This window comes from Pygoscelis adeliae, unplaced genomic scaffold, assembly GCF_000699105.1.
Source record: "Pygoscelis adeliae isolate BGI_AS28 unplaced genomic scaffold, ASM69910v1 Scaffold9, whole genome shotgun sequence".
Taxonomy (NCBI): Eukaryota; Metazoa; Chordata; class Aves; order Sphenisciformes; family Spheniscidae; genus Pygoscelis; species Pygoscelis adeliae.
The window spans coordinates 1184781-1203649 of record NW_008825557.1 but is presented as its reverse complement, the minus strand read 5'-3'; the positions used below and the strand labels follow the sequence as shown (position 1 = coordinate 1203649).

The following is an 18869-nucleotide window of genomic DNA, read 5'->3' as shown; positions in this document are numbered from 1 at the left end:
TTGTTTAAAATTAAGCTTTTATTAACTCGTTTTTTGTAAACATCAGGGAGCAAATAAGTCTTAAGGAAAGGTCTGAATCAACTGTGGGAGGTGTCTGGGTGAGAAGGAAAGCAAAAAAAAGCTGAGCATCAGAACACACTTCTGGACAGTGAAGTCTATCAAAAAGTCTTTCAAAGCATTTGAAATTAGACTTAATTTTTACAAGATCACAGTTTTGCACTTTTCTCTGTTTGCCCTGGGTACAATGTTAACAAAAGCAAATCAAACCAAAAGACATCCCTTTGTCATCCTATCTGCCTCCAGGGTGGCTACTGCCCTTCTAACATGTCGTCTCTCATTTTTGTTTTCAAGGACACATCATAACAATTTCCCAGAAAAAAACATACCATGGATGTTTGGATCAAATGGTCAGCAGTGATGGTGCTGCTTACCATGGCTGATGCTCAGCCGCTAAAGCCGGCACAGGCCCCTCTGGTTCTGCACAAGCCTTTCATGGTTGTTTGGAATGCGCCGACCCAGCAGTGCAGGCTGCGGTATAAGGTGGACCTGGATCTCAGTGTTTTTGACATTGCATCCAACACCAATGAGACTTTGAGTGGATCCAATGTGACAATCTTCTATCACACTCATTTGGGATACTATCCCTACTACTCAGATAATGGAGATCCTGTCAACGGAGGGGTGCCCCAGAACGAAAGTCTTATCAAACACCTTAATAAAGCAAAGTTTGACATTGACTATTGCATACCCGTGAAGAAATTTCAGGGACTTGCAGTCATTGACTGGGAAAACTGGAGACCGCAGTGGGATAGGAACTGGGGCAACAAAAGCATTTATAGAAATAAATCTCTTGAGATGGTTAGGAGACGGCATCCTCAGTGGTCAGAGGACAAAATTAGGAAAGTGGCTAAAGAGGAATTTGAAAATGCTGGCAAGAGCTTTATGAACACCACTATCCTTCTGGCTGAGCATATGAGGCCAAATGGTTTGTGGGGTTACTATCTTTACCCAGACTGCTACAATTACGATTACAAAGAACACCCCCAAACATACACGGGGAAATGCCCAGCCATTGAGTCTTCCCGCAATGACCTCCTGCTTTGGCTGTGGAAGGAAAGCACTGCTCTCTACCCTTCTATATACCTGGATTATATACTGAAGTCAAGTCCAAATGCACTAAAGTTTGTTCACTATCGGGTTAAGGAGGCAATACGTGTTGCCTCTATTGCTAGGAAAGACTACGTTTTGCCTGTTTTTGTTTACTCCAGACCGTTTTATGCCTATACTTTTCATGTTTTAACAGAGGTAAGCAGACAGTCTTCTTTAGAAACTTAGAGATTAGAAACAGCCTCTTAGAAAAAGTACTTTCTAAAAGTTTTCTTTGTATAAAAGCATTTATGCATTTGTTTTTCATATTTAAGAAAGACGCTCTAAAATGAAGTACTGTAGTCACAGTACAAAACTCTGCACTTTTCAGTAGTTACTATTGCAGTGCTTTGGTCTACTTCTGTAGGATAACATTGTATATTTTTAATGAGGGTCATTTAGAAAGAAAGTACAAAGAAATAATTTCCTTAAGGAATTAATTCATTCTGATATTTTAATTCTTCAGGACAGCTTGTGAAATGAACTTGGTAAATTTTCATGAAGTTTAAAACTAATTAGTGTAATGGCTTCATGAGAAAGGAGCCTCAGGGCTTGTTTCTTTATCCAAATGTACAGTCACTCAGTATAGAAATAAACCAGTCAAGTGAACTAGTCTGGCCTAGAGTTCCTAACTCCTGCATGATGAGCATTGGCCATCTCGCTTTTCAGAGGTACAACACATTCAAATATCTTCATGATCCAATGTTTAGTGCTAGCACTGTGGAGTCCTTTTAATAAAGGAACCAAGTCTTTGAGTTATGCAATGTCCCTTCAACTAATGATCAAGTGCAATAAATATATAGTGACCACAACATTGATGGTAAAGATATATGCATACAAATCCCAGACTTTCTGGATATGTAATGATGATCATGGCGCTGACTTTGTTTATGCACATAATAGAGAGGCACAGATGTTTATTGATTTCTCTAGCAGTTGTCCCAAGTGCCGAAATTTTTGCTTTGATCGCTATCAATTCCATGAGAGGGGTGGGGGGAAGAGGGGAGGAGATCTGGGCTAGCAACCAGGGACTCTTTGGAGCTGTTTTCTGTGTGATGTGGAAACTGCAGGTCCTAACTGACTCAGAAATCATGGGCAAATAGGCAAGGCTGGGTCCCACCGAAGGCAAGAACCACTGGGGTCAGCACAGGCAGGATTTCACACAGAATGCCTTCACTGAAGAACTCAAAACAGGCCATGAAATAAATGAACATTCTTCAAATGCAGGCTGTAATAATACATTTTTATAATATAAATCAGTCCTTTGATTGATATGAAAATACCACAAATGTCACTGAAAGCTAAGAAAACTAACATGCTGTTACCAATTATGCACGAGGTCAAAGTCTGTGGTTGTTTAGTGTTTTACCTTAAGCTGTTTTCTGAACAGTACAGAGGTAATTTGGAGTGACATTCCTCTCAAGTTATACTCTTTAACTCACTGGCCTGTGTTTCAATTGCATGTAGCCATTTACTTTTGGATGCTTTAAAGATCACTTTACAACTCTGCAGCCAGGGAAGATCCATGCATAGCCAGAGAAACAGCTTTGGGTTATGCTCCACTACGTATTTTCTAATAAGGGCAGTACCCAGCGCTGCAGGCAGCCATGGGGACAGGGCTTGACGTATCTCCAGACTATACACATCGTCTGTGCTAACAGCTTGGGACTGCCAAGAACTTTCAGGGTTGCACTTAGGAAAACTCTAAATAGGAATAATCAGGAAAATAATGTTCTTGTTTTCCTTCATAGCCCTGAATCCACAAAGGTATTTTAAATATGGTTTTGTATGTTCAGATTTTAGACTAGGCTGGAGCGTCTCATTTGACCCATGACATGCCCCTAAGTGATGCTCACAAACCTGCAAACAAGGCATGAAACCTCCGAGCTCCAGCAACAATGTGCATGAATGTGACAAGGAAAGGAGCCAGTGTAGTACAATGACATCCAGGCTAAATGGCCATAGAAAAATTGGGACAGTAGGCTAAGAGATACTTGAGGTCTGACAGGGACTGGGCCAGGAGAACCACTGTCCTGCTCCATCAAACTGTGCAAGAGCTGTGACATTCTGGTTCAACAGAATTAATTGCTGACACATTCAAACCTTGTGTGTAAGCCCTTCTGTACGCAGTATGAAAAATACAGTAAATATCACGGTGGAAGAAAACAGAAAGAATCGTTGTGAATCAGTCACTGAGGGAGAGACACAAGTCTAGCAGTCCTTCAGAAAGACGAAAGACCCAGGATGCTGTAGCTATTGCTGCTGTACCTTTCACCCTGACTGCACCTGGAAATCAGGTGAGTTGTGCATAAGGTATCTGAGAAATTCATCCTGCTTTTTTTCTTGGAAACAGTTTATAAATTCTGAATTGGGACCCCAATCATTACGAAAGGTTTCTGTATTTGCTAGAAACGCATATAAGCAGTTTGCCATCTGTAGACTATTTAGAAACTATCTGCCTTGACAATTCACTACTAACTGCGTGGGAGAGGGAAGTTGCACAGTAGCATCTGTGCTTCCTGACTAGGTGGCTGAAGTCATTAATAAAGCAGGATGACAACTAACAAATGATGAATAATGGATAACAACTTCTTTCATTCACCTACAGATAGTCTTCTCTGATGACCAGGTGTGCATGTGCACAGAGACCATTCCCTGCAACCACGCCAGGCTTGCACTACCATTCCTGAATAGAGAAAAAACATGTCTGAAACGAAGACTGTTCAAAATTTAAAGGAAAGATTACAGATGTACTTATTTTTCTTTCCTCAATATGTAACTAAAACTGACTGTCCTGTTTCCTCTCAAGCTCCAAAACTGAAGCAGCTTAGCTCACCTCCTATTTTTCAGTGTCCAATGCAGTGTCTTGGCTGATCAAGATATGGAGAAACATTGACAGAAACTAGAGCCTCCTCCTCTCTGCCAAATCAGCTGTGGATATAGCCCAGCATAACCTTGAGGATCTTCGGTTGTTGCACACTGCCTGTAAAAGCTTGAATGAGAATGAGCATCAGAAGGGAAGAGGCTTTGTTGACTTGTTTAGCACTTGGAGAAATACCAGACGCCTAAGTGGCAGCTGACCCATAAAGTTGTGTCTTCAGGACAGTCCTCTAACATGGATGGTCGCAGATCTGATACAAAGAGTGAAATAGGATTCCCCACCTAGACATATGCCAAGATGGTTATATTTAAAATGATGACTGAATTTTTTTAAACTTGCATGTTTTTTTCCATATGAGGTACTTCTTACACTCACACGGCAGAGCCATGCCAGTGAGCCCCTGCTAACGCCAAGCTGTGCTGTGTGAGGAGCAGCACTAGGTTCATTCCCCAAACCAGGACTGCTGTGTCTGAGGCCACTGGTGGAGCTCCTGTGCCTCACTTGGGGCTTCAGGGACGCACCTCCCTATCTCTGCTCCCAATTTGGCACTCTCAGCTATTATGTAAGAGAGGCACTTACATTTGCTTTTCTCAAAATGCCTCAATGGGGGGTGAATCATTTATTTCACTAACCCTGTCTGTGGCAGGGGTGGGTTGGCGGTGATGCCTCCCTCTTTGTGCGACCATCCGGTGGTCAGAGCACCCTGGTGCAGGAGCTCTCAGCTCAGTTCTCTTCCAGGCCTGCTCAGGATGAATCCAGCACCCTGTGTTAGACACTAGGAAAGAGTTAGGGAATCACCAGACCAAAAAGAACAAGCATATGAGAGAGAAAAAATAAAAGAAAGGGTGCAACCTCCTGTTCATAGGTTATTCAGGAAAGAGTCTTTCTGTGCTGACGGCTTTTGAGGTACTGAACATGAGCCAGTCATTCAGTAAAAGACACAACTATGCCTAGAAATGAGTCAGAAACCTTATTTCCTTCCTTGTGGGCAAGTTATCTAATTATTAAGCTGAATTAGTCATAAGCTGTAGTCAGGTTCCCACTTGTTTCTCTTGCTCTCCTTTGAACCTTCATTGAGTTGGTGCAAGGTGAAATGGCATCAGAAAGAGAAATGGCACCCCTCTAAACATTGTCCGTAACCTCACTGTGAAGATAACCCCCGACGGAGGGTTACCTGGAGGTGATGTACCTTTCAAGCATGGGGGAAGAGAGAAAAATTCAGCCCATGTCTTTCTAACTCTCTTTCCTCCTGGGGAGGACTCTTAGTACTCGACCTTTGTTTTAAAGAGTACAACAAGAGGAAAAGTAAGGTGGAAGGAGAGTGTTTACATGAAATCCCGTACAATTTTTTTTGCAGTGAGCTGCTGTTTTCTCCAGCATCCAACACCTGTGCAGGTGCTATAAGTGTCCTTTAAGCATCCCTAGGGAAATGTATCTTCCAATCAAATGCCAGATTTTGGCATTAGCCTGAGAAAAGTGCTGAGTTTCTCAGCATTGGCAAGGTGGTGATCCTAGGTGTCTACAAAAGGGGAAGTGTAGGTGTCTCGGGAACTTCAATTGTGAAATTATTGCCGCCATTGGACTTCACACACCCAGAGGACTAGGTGAACTTTAAGGGTCATGCTCTTGGATTTGATTATTTTATATCCATATGAATCAGACATGAAGTGCTGAAATCCCTTTGTGGATCTGAATCGAAACTATTTCTACAAGTAACAGAAGAAAGCTGTGGAATATGAAGGAATAAAAACTGGATTTACTGACTCCTGGTCAAGCACCCTAACTCCTAAAGCATATTAGTAACAAAATCTTTATTTTGGGTTTTGCTTGGACCAGATGACCTCCAGAGGTCCCTGCCAACTATTGATTATTTATTTTGGCTGTCTGAAAAGGTTTCACTAATTTGTTAATGAGAGCTGAACTATGTTAGTGCTAAATCACTCAACCATCATGTGGCTAATGTAGAAACACAGTTCAGCCTTCATATCTGGGTAATCTTCTGTCCTGGTTTCGGCAGGGATAGAGTTAATTTCCTTCCTAGTAGCTGGTACAGTGCTGTGTTTTGGATTTAGGATGAGAACAAAGTTGATAACGCACTGATGTTTTAGTTGTTGCTAGGTAATGCTTACACTAGCCAAGGACTTTTCAGCTTCCCATGCTCTACTGACTGAGAAGGCTGGAGGGGCACAAGAAGCCGGGAGGGGGCACAGCCAGGACAGCTGACCCAAACTGGCCAAAGGGACATTCCATACCATGTGACGTCATGCTCAGTACATAAACTGGGGGAAGCTGGCCGCGGGGTGCCGCTGCTTGGGGACTGGCTGGGCATCGGTCAGCGGGTGGTGAGCAATTGTACTGTGCATCACTTGCTTTGTGTATTATTATTATTATTATCATATTATTATTATTATCATTTTATTTCAATTATTAAACTGTTTTTATCTCAACCCACGAGTTTTTCTCACTTGTGCTTTTCCAATTCTCTCCCCCATCCCACCGGGGCGGGGGGGGTAGTGAGTGAACGGCTGTGTGGTGCTTAGTTGCCGACTGAGGTTAAACCACGACATCTTCATAAAATGCTTTGCAGATGAGGAAAGCCTGGGAACCCTCATTACCAAGAGGTCAGACTGTATTTCACATTCTCTTAACATTTGATATTTTGATCTTTAATTCACATATTTTTGGGTTTTTTTTACTCAAATTAATTCCCATAGGAAAAAAAACCCCACCATTTCCCACATGAAAGTAACACCTGCGGCCCACACCACTATCCTTTTATAAAACTAGCACCGGACTATACGCTTTCAAGAGTAATGACATTCTCTAAAAGACTGCTTGGATGATCAGCAGCAACACAAACTTCAGGCGAGAACAATTATACTTTATATCACTCTGAACCCTACACTAAGAGCCAGTAGGCAAGCTCTACTTTTTCAGACTTCTGCAGGTTTTCCTGCACTGTTTTGTCCAACCTTTTAGTTAAGGGTCAAAGTCACTGCTTGCTCTGACTCTCTGTAATTGTCTTCAACTCTTCAGTGGATTCTCCCTTTCCCAAAGCATTTATTTGTGCCTTCTTTTATATCTCTTGGGCCATAAAGGTTTCAGGAATGGGGACTCCTTATGGTAAATCAACAGGCCCACTTACACAGTGAAATAAATTATTTAGTAGTAATTAACAATAATAACATAGTTCTTCCACTCCATCATTTTGCATTTCTAAGGTGCCACCACCATACTATAATAATTTGGCTGGTCTTTTGGATTGTTTTCTCCTAAAAAGAGGTGAAAAGACTGTATTAAAGACCATCACTAACTTTTTAAAGGAATTTGTTTTTTCTTCATCAAATCGAGAAATATTGTAATATCTGTCATTACAAACACTGACCAGGAATTACTTTCTAATCAATTATTGTAGATAGAAATGGTTTTAGATGTAATTGAGCATGCCTTGATATTTGGGGGGTGGAAGAAGATCCTTCTTCCATATTTTCTAAGATTTAATTGCATTTCTCTTGACACAATATTCACAGTCTCGGGGAATGGCTTAAAGACACTTGCAAGGTATGTTGCTATGTTGTTGGCAAGGCACCAATGACTCCTGTTCTACACACAGTCTGTGCTCTGGTAGAGCTGCGTTACCACTGATAGCTGCAGCTCAACTGCTTATTGGTGCAGCTCTAAAAGTGGACATGGTTAAGTCAGTATGCAAATGTGTGCTTTTTTTTCCCCATTTGGCACTATGTAGCACTGGGAGAGGCTCAGTTTTCAAAGATATGTTTCCTGGAATAATGGCATTCACGCTGGTAGGAACAGCAGCTCTGTAACTGTATTGGCATGGCTAAAGCAGCACAAGTTAGACACCTGCCTAAAGCCTATCAACTGCAATCCAATGACGTGTGATCATACTTATCATCACTTGCCAAAAATGGTGCCTACGTAGCTATGGTAATCATTCAAAGACTGGTAGATAAAATAGATCATTCACTTCTTACTCCACCAACTTGGGGTTGGAGGACCCCTTGCGAATAAACTATAATGATTTCATTGTTTAGTAGTCCCACACATGAATGCAACCTATGCAAACCTTTGGAGACACACTGAAGATCTTTCTAAACTAAACAGCGATTTTATTGTGAAGAATATGCCACAGGACCGATGTCTCCTCCGGGGGAAAAAAAAAAAGTGATGTCCCTATCCTAGTGCTTTTTGACTTTTATTTTTATATCTTTGGTTTTCTGATGTCTGGTCTGGTTTTCCGATCCTTCTTTTTCAGACGGATCTTGTCAATACCATTGGTGAAAGTGCAGCCTTGGGAGCAGCTGGAGTTGTTCTCTGGGGCAGTATGAAATACGCCAGCTCAAAGGTAGGTCGTATCAGTTTCTTAGTATTTAGGAATCACCTCAGTACCTTTTCTCTGCCACCACACCCTCCGTAGCACCTAATTATCTTTGTCAATGTCATCAGCCAGCGACTGAGGACGATGGCTCAGTACTACTTTCAGGTCTCATTAGTTCTATACTCTCGTTAGGCTGAGAAGCCCCATTGCTTCAGAGCATATTGCTTTGGGCAGGTCATTTGTAGCATTGTGGCATAAGAAAGGCATGTTTTGAAGAAATAACATACAAATATAAGCACAGCTTGTTCTACAGTGTTCTATTTTGTAGCTATGGTGGTTTATACAGATCCACAGAGGAGGAATGGAGTCTGGAGGGAGGTATTTTCTCTGGTCACTAGTGTTGAAATGACACATGGAAAATAATGTTACCACAAGAAAAGGCCTAGTTCCTCCTCCCAGGTTCTTCAGGCTTTCACAAATAATCCTTCTTGAAGTGATGGAGGAGACAGGAGGCTGCACTGGGGTTTCACAGGAGGCACGGCAGGCTAGCCCCCGCTCCCCAACCTGGGCTGGGCTTTGGTGCCCACTCTGCTTTTCATGCAGTCTGCTCTCCTCCTCCTGAAGTCTCTGGCAAAGCACCACTGATTTGGGCAGAGGAAGAGGGAAATCTGAACTGGAACTTTCTAGCCTCACTTGCTGCAACTTCTGTTGGATAGATCCAACAAGATCTATGTCAACAGGTTTCTTTAGCCAAGAACAGTTTTGTACTAGCATCTTCTTAGATATAAGAAATTTGGACATAATGCTAGCTACTGAGAAATGTGTCACGGTCTTTTATTTTCTACAGGAGAGCTGTTCAACTGTGAAACGGTACATTGATGGACCCTTAGGACATTACGTCATTAATGTGACCTCAGCAGCCAAACTCTGTAGCAAAGTCCTGTGTAAGAAGAATGGAAGATGCATCCGCAAAAACAGCGACTCTTCTGCTTACCTCCATTTATCACCCACTAATTTTAAGATCCGAGCCCATCCCTCAGAGAGGGGGCCCAGGTTCCAGGTGACCGGTAAACCCAGCCTGGAGAGTATTGAAGCCATGAGGCAGAGATTCATGTGCCAGTGTTACCAGGGCTGGACGGGAATATTTTGTGAATTGCCTGACCAAAGGCTAATGCAGCGCTGGGTTGACGTTGTGTACAGTAGATCAAGAAAACAGAAGTTTTTTGTCTTCCTCTTGGGAGCCATGCAGCTTCTTCTGCTTTATACTGGACACTAAAGTCTTCTGAGGCAGTGCAAGGAAATAAGAAATGGTGCCACTGACTTCTGTTCCTTAGCAAGTTTTTATTACAAAGGGAAAAGGCTTTTTTGATTAAATAGTTTTATTCTGTTTTCTTCATCTCTCACTCCTGCAATTGCTTCAGACATGAAATATTTTGAAAGCAGCCCCCTCTTTTTTACCAGCTCCTTTACTCTTAACTCATGTTTTACTCATATGTTCAACAGATAAAGCTTCTGCTGCAACCGTGGAAGCTTTACTTGAGTAAAAAAGTTGAATAAACCTGTACAAGGATTCATCCATGTAGAAGCTTAAAAAAGGACACAGAGCCTCTTTGTTTCAGGGCAGGATGATTTAACATATTTAACATTGTGCAGTCACCCAACCAAGCTGGCTGGTCAGCAACTGGGAAACAGAACGGGCTGACAGACCCCACTGACGACATGCATCTCCATGCAGGGGAGGAGGAGATGAAGAACTCTACCTACTGGCAACGTTTTGGCTTGCAGCCTTCGGCTTCAGATGGGGACCTCTTTGGAGGTGTTGTACGTTAAAGAACCACTGATTACTGATTAATTTAGCATCCATAACACGCCATCCTGTCAGGTTGTGGCATGACCATTTGCAGTTATTCATTGATCCACGTTCATGTGTGAGCATATTTATTTCATCAAAGACCTATCTGTCTTCCACACAGCCTTTCAATGTAACAAACAATGAATGCCTTCATTGAATTGATGGTAACCCCAAGAAATTCCCTACATCTCTTTCTGACTTAGGGAAGATATTAAAATAATTTTCTTTTGAGTTTTTCGTATGATGTGTTGAACTGAGTATCGTTCCAGAGCATGGACACAGAAATTAGTAAGAAACCCACATGTGGGTCTAAACCACTTTTTTTACCCTGACTAGTGTCTGCATTGATCATTTGTGGCCAGATTTCATTGCTTACATTACACAGTATCCTATGCCTGTAGCAGTTTGGTTAAAATCAGCAAGGCTATGTGGAGAGGATACTCAACTGAGTAAGAAAGTCTGAATCTGGCTTTTAGCCAGGCCCCCTTCTTGATACTGCCCTAAATTACTTTAAACATTAACATGTCTCTATGCATTATAATCTGCTGGGGTGTCCTATGTTCTCTGTAATCTCCCGTTATCTCTGAACATTTCTTAATGGTAACCCCACAAAAAAACTTTCCTTGGTTTGCCATGACCAGATTCACAGCCGGTGTGAACTGCGATGCTCAGATTCACTCAAGCCAAAGACCCAGCTCTTAACAGACCTGCAGTGGATATGTTAAGGCTGCAATGATCCCTGTAAACCTAGACACTGAAATGGGACTGGCTTCAGTTAAATAGAGACTTAGTGCTAGCTATAGTGAGTCACTCTGTAATGATGTGCTGAGAAGCTACAGGAGAGCTTTGCCACTGACCTTTTGCTTTGTAGTGCATAATGGCAATGGATGACAGGAAAAGTGAAGGTAAAATCTTCATTATTTTGGTGTGGGAGAGAAGGGATTAAAATTAAAGTTTAGAGAAACTGACAGTTGTTAGGAACTATGCCTTTAGACTGAAGCTAGGGTTTTTACCTTTTCCAATATTTTTTGTTGATTATATATATTCTGCTTTAGCTCCTTTATTCAGTTCAGTTTGCTAAACTTCAAGGGGAACTTACTTACACATACTTTAGTATATTGAGAGCATAGAAACTATTAGCCCATTTTTGCTAAATACCTGTTGCTAGTGCAGGTCTGTATTTAAACTGGATGCTCCTGCTTTGTGTAATGCTGTCCTGTGTTCTGAAACCAGGGGTGATGTGAAAATGCTGTAATGACCATGCATTGTGTCAGTGAAATGTGTTTTTAAAATGTTGTGTGTTGCGTTGTAAAGTGTTTCCATTATTTCTATAGGCTTATAAGAATAAGCTGTGTAGAGACTTATATACACAATTTATTTGGGTAGCATAAATTCAATTAAAATGACATAAGGTCTTCATCAGCTAAAGTTCTGGTACTTCATGGGAAGTTTACACAAACAATGCAAATGCTATGGGTGAAGTGGCAATATTCCTGATTCAGTCTGTGACGTACATTCTCTATTAGGATAAACTGACAGAGCCCTACTAAAGTCCATAGGGCTCTGTCAGTTTATGTCAGGTGTAAATTTGCCCAATGGCTCTTCTTTAGTCTAGGTTACCACTTCACACGGAGGAGTGTATGAGTGTCTGTGGTAGTACATCTGCCTGAAAACAAAGGTCTTTGAATTTGGCTCATATATTTCTGTGAAGAACCGCAAGCCCAGTTCTGCATCCTCATCACCAGGTTGTCTTAGGTATAAGACCAAAATCAGAATTTGGTCTGGGCTTCTTAATAATTACTGATGGCACCAAGCATCTAGCGAACGTAATTTTACAGATTTTTTTTTTATATTTCACATAGTTAGAAACCTTCCTTTTGTAAAGAAAATAAGATTTACTATTAGGCAGTGTCCCTGGAAGTTCTTTACAACTACAGCTGCCAGTGGTGGTGTTGGAGACAGCCGTGCTGCTGACTGAGGGCAGGCAGAGGTTGCACAGATGCATGTAAGGGCTCCCATGCCTTGCGTGCTCCCATGTGGGACCGCTAATTATACCGGCCAGTACCAAAGTCAGGATGCATTTGACCCCCTTAGCTCCACAGGTGACTATGGCCTAGGTCTCCTATCAGGATAGGGTCACAGTGTGATGCTACATCAGTGCCCTGGAGTAGGGTGGGTGCAGGATGGGATCATGCAAGGCTGGCTGGGGCCTGATGTTCGGCAGGACCACAGAGCATGCACCACCCTGCAGGGCCAGCTGGCCAGCTGCCACAAAAGCAAAGGAGGCCAAACGCTCCTCTGCTCCCTTCCCTTCTTTTGTGGGTGCTTTGCACACATCGGGGGACTCAGCACCCTTCCAGTGGAGGATTTACTGACATCCTGGCGTCTTTTTTTTTTCCTCTTCCCTGTAGAGAAATGTGAAATACAGTAAAAAACACCGTAATGAGCATTTTTATCTTCTGTTAGCATTAAATTAATATTAGTCTTCAAAATATGTGATGAACTAATTGATTCACTTAATCCAGGTCTGAACACTGAAATCAAATTCAAATGGATAGGCTTTCTTGCAAAGCCCAGCTACCTGGAAGGTAGGGGAGATGCATCCTTTTTTTTTTTTTTTTCCTACTTCATTTATCCTCCCAAACAGTATCATATGGTTACAATCTTGACAATTTATTTCTTTATAAGTGCACTTCTGTCTTTGATGGTACTTTGGATCAGATGCTAGTGTAGTACACATAATAAATAGCAAGTAGAGAAAGCTTTGCAAAGTGCATTTTTCATTACAGCCTATTTAGTATTGTTGTAGGTCTTGCCTGATCATTCTGGTACACGTAATTTTACAAAGATTTTTTTTCTGGTCTAGTGGTATGGTCCAGCCTTTGGAAAGACATGATCCAATTTCTATCTGTGTTAGAATCGTTTGGAGGAGGGAGAGTCTGAAGCAGCAGAGGACTGTGCTATAACCTTTATGATGATGTCCTTAGCTAGAACCAGCTCTTAAAGCATAGTTGATCCTGGGAAGTGGGCACTGGTTTCTGGAGATAATAGGAACAAGGATTTGCTGTATTTCATCTGAACCACCTCTGCTTCAAGATGGTAATGGTCTCAGACCCTATATCTTTACTCTTCCCAAATGCTGAGCTGTAGAGTCTTCTAATCCTCTGCTGCTCGTCAGAGAATAAACAATACCAACAGAAGCACGACGGACATGCTTCCAGCTTTTCTCAAATTTGCTGATTTAGCATTCTAAAACTTTGAAATTTGGGGAAATGTTGTGTTCATTTCCTTTTTCTCTCTCACCACTGCTGGGTGTTGCACTTAATAAAATGTTGTATGTTCTGAGCAACTTATAAATGTATGGAAAGCCTGGGACTCATTTCGTTCCACTTTAGTCCGACAGGTAGATGTGTGGGGCTGCAGTCCCAGTTTGACCAGGTTTAGGTGCCACTGGCATCTTCTTCCCACTCCCAACCTTTCCTCTCACTCCCATCCCTGTATCGTGGTGTGCTGTCCCCTGCTTGTGCTGGCATGGCAGTTCGGGTGCCCTTGAGCTGACCTGGATTGGGAAAACATCCAGGTCAAAAGTTCCCGTGTTAAAAAAAAGGTGCGCCCCACAATGCTTTTTTTCTAAAGTCAGGTTATTTCCTCAATCTGACTCATATCACGCTGCTCACACAGCTGAGCCAGGGCTAAGGAAGTGGGCAAAACCCATAGGGAAGTGGTAGCAAAGCTGTAAGTTGAGTATTGCCACTCAAGACAATACATTGTGAGTAAGCAGCCTTGGCATGAAGCTGGCAGCATCGGCTGCAGCTCACCCAACCCATCCCCAGGGTCCATGTGGCAGGGGAGTGGCAGTGCCTGGCGGTCTCCCCTCTTCTCTGTGCCTCTGTGGGGGACAGAGGACAGCACATCGGTCCAAGGATGGGGGGTACTGCTGTGCCAGGGCACCTGCTGGGCTCCCCTAAAGCTGAGGGCTCCTTGGGGTGAGCAGCCCAGACCTCGGTGCCTCACCGGATGCCAAAGACAGGGCAGGTAAAGCTCGCCTGGAGCGGCACAACTCGGGAACGTTGATATTTATCATGTTTTCTGAAGTCCCCTTTTGCCATTGAGTCTTAAAGGACAAAAAAAGATGAGAAAGGCTCACCGGCTGAACATAATCATACCAGCATTTTTGTATTTCATCAGCTTTTTCCAAATGAAATGTTCTCTGCTAGGGTCAGTGGCTTTGTAAAAGTTATGGGAATTATATTATTATAGAAGAAAAGTGCTAACAGCCCTCACAAACAAAACCAACAGAATGAAATCTCAGACCAGTTTGGATTTGTAACACTGTATAAATATGCACGTGTGCATTTTTTTCTGTTAAAAATTGCTAAAATAAAAAAAAGTTGCTTAAATTAAAAATTGCCTCAGTTTTGCACTGAAAGCATTTGTTGTACGTAGTGAATTAAAACTGCACATCATGTGTAATAAGAAGACGTATGAAAGACTTTGCCAAAGAAACTTTGATACACTTAAGATGCTGTGGCTGCCACAACTTCTTTTTTGTTTACATTTCAGGAAAAGTAATTTCCTGTCAGTCTGGGCCGGACTCAGATTGTGGGAGTATTTGCAAACACAGGTTACTCTAAAAATAAGTTGGAAACGATAGTTCTGTACACTTTGAAGAACGATACTGTCTGGGAACAGTACAGCTTCTCAGAGACAAAAATCCAGACCTTCAAAAAACCCAAGGAAAAACAATGATGTCACATACTGCTTAATGAGATTAAAGCCCCTAAATTGTTCTTACTCAGCAATGGCACCTGTGCTTTCCACATACCATAGCGTGCAGCAGTAAGGAGCAGTTAGAGGTCACAGTAGAGAAGAGGGGAGAACTCTTTTGGTAGCTTCCCAAAGTAAGCGTGGGCTTGAGATTTAACTTTGCTGCTTTTAATAGTTAAAACACACCAGTTTATCCTGTGTATAATGTCACCAGAGTAATTCCAAGCTGGTATTTTTCTCATTCAATGAAAACCTTGTTTAAGCTGTAATAAGAAAACAAGGGGATATGTGTGTGTGTTAATATACATACATATGTACATGTGTACATGAATGAGCATATGCGTGTGTATATTGTAATACATGTGTCTGTAAGTTTGACCCAGCAGCAGCAGAACATTTATGAGGGCCGTGAGTCTTTGTTTTCTGCCTGGTGGGATCAGGCTCGGAGGCAGCTGTGTAACCTTATAGCTTGGCACGTATGGCCTCTGCTGCCGTGCGGATTAAGCCTGTTAGGTAACCGCGTTTATACAGGAAGCTAACAGCATCTAACAAGCTAAGAATAAGCAGACTTCTATAATTTCAAAGGACAGTATTTTAAACTTCGCTCATGCGACTGCTCTATTTCAACAATAAATGTGGCCTCTTCAGACATTTTATTTATTTTTTGCTTAGGATGATATTTTAACATGCTGGCAGCCTGTTTTCTCAGACGGAGTCAGAGCTCCTTTCTCATTTTTCCATTACAGCAAGAACTCTCCTGGCTTTTATTTAAGGTGCTCTCCAATATCTGTGAGAAGCAAAGCAGCCCAGAGTATCGGTCCTGCTTTTTCTCCTCAGACAGTCAAGCAGTCTGATATTTGTGGGCAGCTTTTGGAAAAATGATGTTTGTTTCCATGCTAGTAATAACCTTCTCAGTCAATTAGACAGCAGATTATTAAAAGCATTTTTTATATTGCTCCTTCAGATGCTGGGTTTCCAGGGCAGAACAAAAAGTATTTAGTTTTTCCCCTTGCTGAAGTTGCTCCTTACCTTGGCTTTGTGTCCACTCGCCTATGTGCTATGGAAACCCTATCGGACTGAGGTCTCACTCCTCAATGGCATTTCGGGCAGTGGGTCATGTACACAGAGGGCAGCTGGGTTTTCTTAAGCTGATGCTTGCGTTCACCTTGTGCTGTTAGCTCTGCCCCTCGTGTATGGCGGCTCATGCCTCTCCCTATGGGGACTGGAAGTGAGCTTCAATACGGGCATTTTAATGCTCAGTGCAAGGTTCCCGATGGAGATGTTAAAACAGGCTCACGCCAGGTATCGCCTCCCCCGCGCTGGGCTGCCTTGGCTCTGTGGGCACGGGGAGGACCCAAGGCGCTGGTGGGGGCTGTTTGCTATGGGGGTCCCCTACATGGGAAAGCACAGGCCCCAGTGGTGATGCTGATCTTTCTCCTGCTCCTTCTCACCCTCAGCGGGAGCCGTGGGGGCCCACTGCCCCTAAGCAAGATGCAAACTGGCAGGGCCAGTGCATGACACTTTGCTGCTCTATCAAAGGTGCTTCTTCAAGCTGGGTGAAACTGAGTCATGCACAAAGATCTTGCAAAGTTCTTGAGTACCTACAGTGGTAAATGATGCTGATCACGTGGGGTTAATTAGCACCAGCATGAACTGAAGCCCTTTGGAAACTTCGGACTGCTCCACAGACAAGTACTCTTTTCTTAAGTCTCAGCATCAAACTTTATTCTGAGGAATTTGGACAAATAACAATTTTTCTAAACCTAGAAGTAGGAATAAATAAGACAAGCTCTCCCTGGGCCTCTGTAGGAATTCAGGTACTGATGCACTTTGATTTGGAAGGAACAGTAATGTGAAGCACCGTTGTTGCATTCATACCTCATCAGCAATACTCAGCTTGAGTATACTTGGATAAAAACCCGACAATAAACTGACCTGATTGCAATGAAGATGCTAATTTGAGTGGTAGAGTTACTCCACTTTTGACAGAAATTACTTGATTTGTGATTTTCCAGAGTGCAATCTCCTATTTTAATTTTGTTGTGATTTCTCCACTCTTAAAGGGGCACAACCTCATCTGATGTAAGATGGTATATCTTTATTGATTTGCAGTAGCTGAAAACCAGGCATGAAATATTCATGTTTGCTTTGTTCACCCTTGGATTTTTCCTTTTAGGCTGGCATTAGTCCATTAGTTCCCAGCACCCACCAGATGCTGCAACGATGGTCAGCTGCAGTTCCTCAAAATATCCCCTCTGTGCTCCCAGCGAAGCAGCAGGTCATATGATGGCTGATGAGAGCTAGATGGAGAGGCTGCACTGGGGCATGGCCACTGCGCGAGGCTCATTAGGTTTGTTCAGAGTCTCCATCCATACATGAGGCTTACCAAGGTTTACATGACTCTTGGCTTAAAATAATTGCAGTAATCCCTTAGACTGACAACACTGAATTGTTGTATTTCCTCCAACAATAACATTTAGTTCTAATGTAATACTCAGCTGGTGGTGGGGGGAATCAAATGCTTGCTTTGTTGTTGTGTTACAATTATTCTGTAGGAGCAGGAAGAAAGGAATGTCACCCGAATCTGCTGGTGCTGGGTGCAAGCTGTAATCACTCTAGTGTGCGTGTGGGTGTTTGTTCTGCACAGTCTGGGGGCACGATCTTATCGTAGTGCAAATACAAAGTAACTCTGCTGGACTCCCAGGAAAGTAAGTGGGAGGAGAGGCAACTCCTTCCTATTGTGCAGGGCTAACCTTTTGTTTAATTTCTGTGAGAAGAACATGCTCAGAACATCAACCACCCTTTACTTAGTTTTCAGTTAGGATTTACCATACAATTGAATCAGGAAAGTGGATAGAGAGGAAAGTTACTTCTCAAAAGAATCAGTTCAACACCATTTTAAATGCTATAAGGAATAAGAGTAAGTCAACACTAATCTGTTGGTATTTGATCTTTTCTCTCAGTAACCTCAGAAACGTAGGAAAAGAGGATGGTAGTGACATGCCATGAAGCCCATATCTGGTCCGTGCTGCGTGGACACACCGTGTACTCAGGAGCTCCCTGGAGAGGGAGAGCCCAAGCAGTTCTGATGCCTTAAAATGGGCTCCCACTTTTTTCTAACGCAGCCTGAAGTCCGGTGGCTTAGCTATGCTGTATTGTGGTCTTCTAAGTATATCTCCCAAACGTGGCTCTTCGTGGTGTGGGTATTTTGAACTACAGATAAACAAGCAATGATGTGGCAGGAAACCTGGGCATCCTGGGAGTCAGTTTAAGCTAACTAAGTCAGTTTAAGCTAACTCCTGAACACAGTCTTCACGTCTTGAGGCTGACACACCCTCAAAGAATGTCAATCTCCTTGCTTTGCAGATGATGTAACCCATATAATTTTCTAATACGCTATCACATGAAGACAATGTGATAGCAATGCAGACCGCTCAGGCTATTCCAGGATTCAGGCCATTATGCTGATTCTATAGTATAAGCATCCAAAATATAGCCCCTAGTGCAAAGGCTATCCTCTTTGGAAAAGGGAGGTACCGGAAAAGCTTTGGGCTTGAAACAGGGTGAAAATTGTGGTATGGAGCACTGAGAACCTTGCCAGGCTGGACACAGGCCAAAGAAGCTTTGTGATTATTTCATTGTATGCCAGAAAATGACCCAGTCACTGGCATCAAAAGTATCACAGAAATGCAAGCTAAGCATGAAGACTGATTTTATGGATGTTTCAGTGGGCCATTAAATCAATCCATCAAACCACCAGCCTTTTTGCTAGGACTAAAAATAAGGCTAATCTCCCAGGCTGGACAACTGTCAGGTGCAATTATCTACAGATGAGAAACATCTATGCAGCATGAAGTGGAGGAGAAGTAAATTGCATAAGGGCACTT

The 18869-nt window shown here is 42.6% G+C and overlaps 1 protein-coding gene across 1 annotated transcript; it reads left to right on the top strand.

Moving 5' to 3' along the window:
• The first annotated feature begins 432 nt into the window (after positions 1-432).
• On the top strand, positions 433-9639 carry LOC103923854 (hyaluronidase-1-like). Its single transcript, XM_009332285.1, has 3 exons — positions 433-1305; positions 8301-8390; positions 9211-9639. The coding sequence occupies exons 1-3, from the start codon at positions 433-435 to the stop codon at positions 9637-9639; spliced, it is 1392 nt and encodes a 463-aa protein (XP_009330560.1).
• The last annotated feature ends 9230 nt before the right edge of the window (positions 9640-18869 follow it).

Excerpts from the sequence above, each read along its gene's own strand:
- LOC103923854 (XM_009332285.1), top strand. The coding sequence starts at position 433 with ATGGCTGATGCTCAGCCGCTAAAGCCGGCACAGGCCCCTCTGGTTCTG. Across the intron at positions 1,306-8,300 it reads CTTTTCATGTTTTAACAGAG|ACGGATCTTGTCAATACCAT; the intron begins GTAAGCAGACAG and ends CTTCTTTTTCAG. Across the intron at positions 8,391-9,210 it reads TGAAATACGCCAGCTCAAAG|GAGAGCTGTTCAACTGTGAA; the intron begins GTAGGTCGTATC and ends TATTTTCTACAG.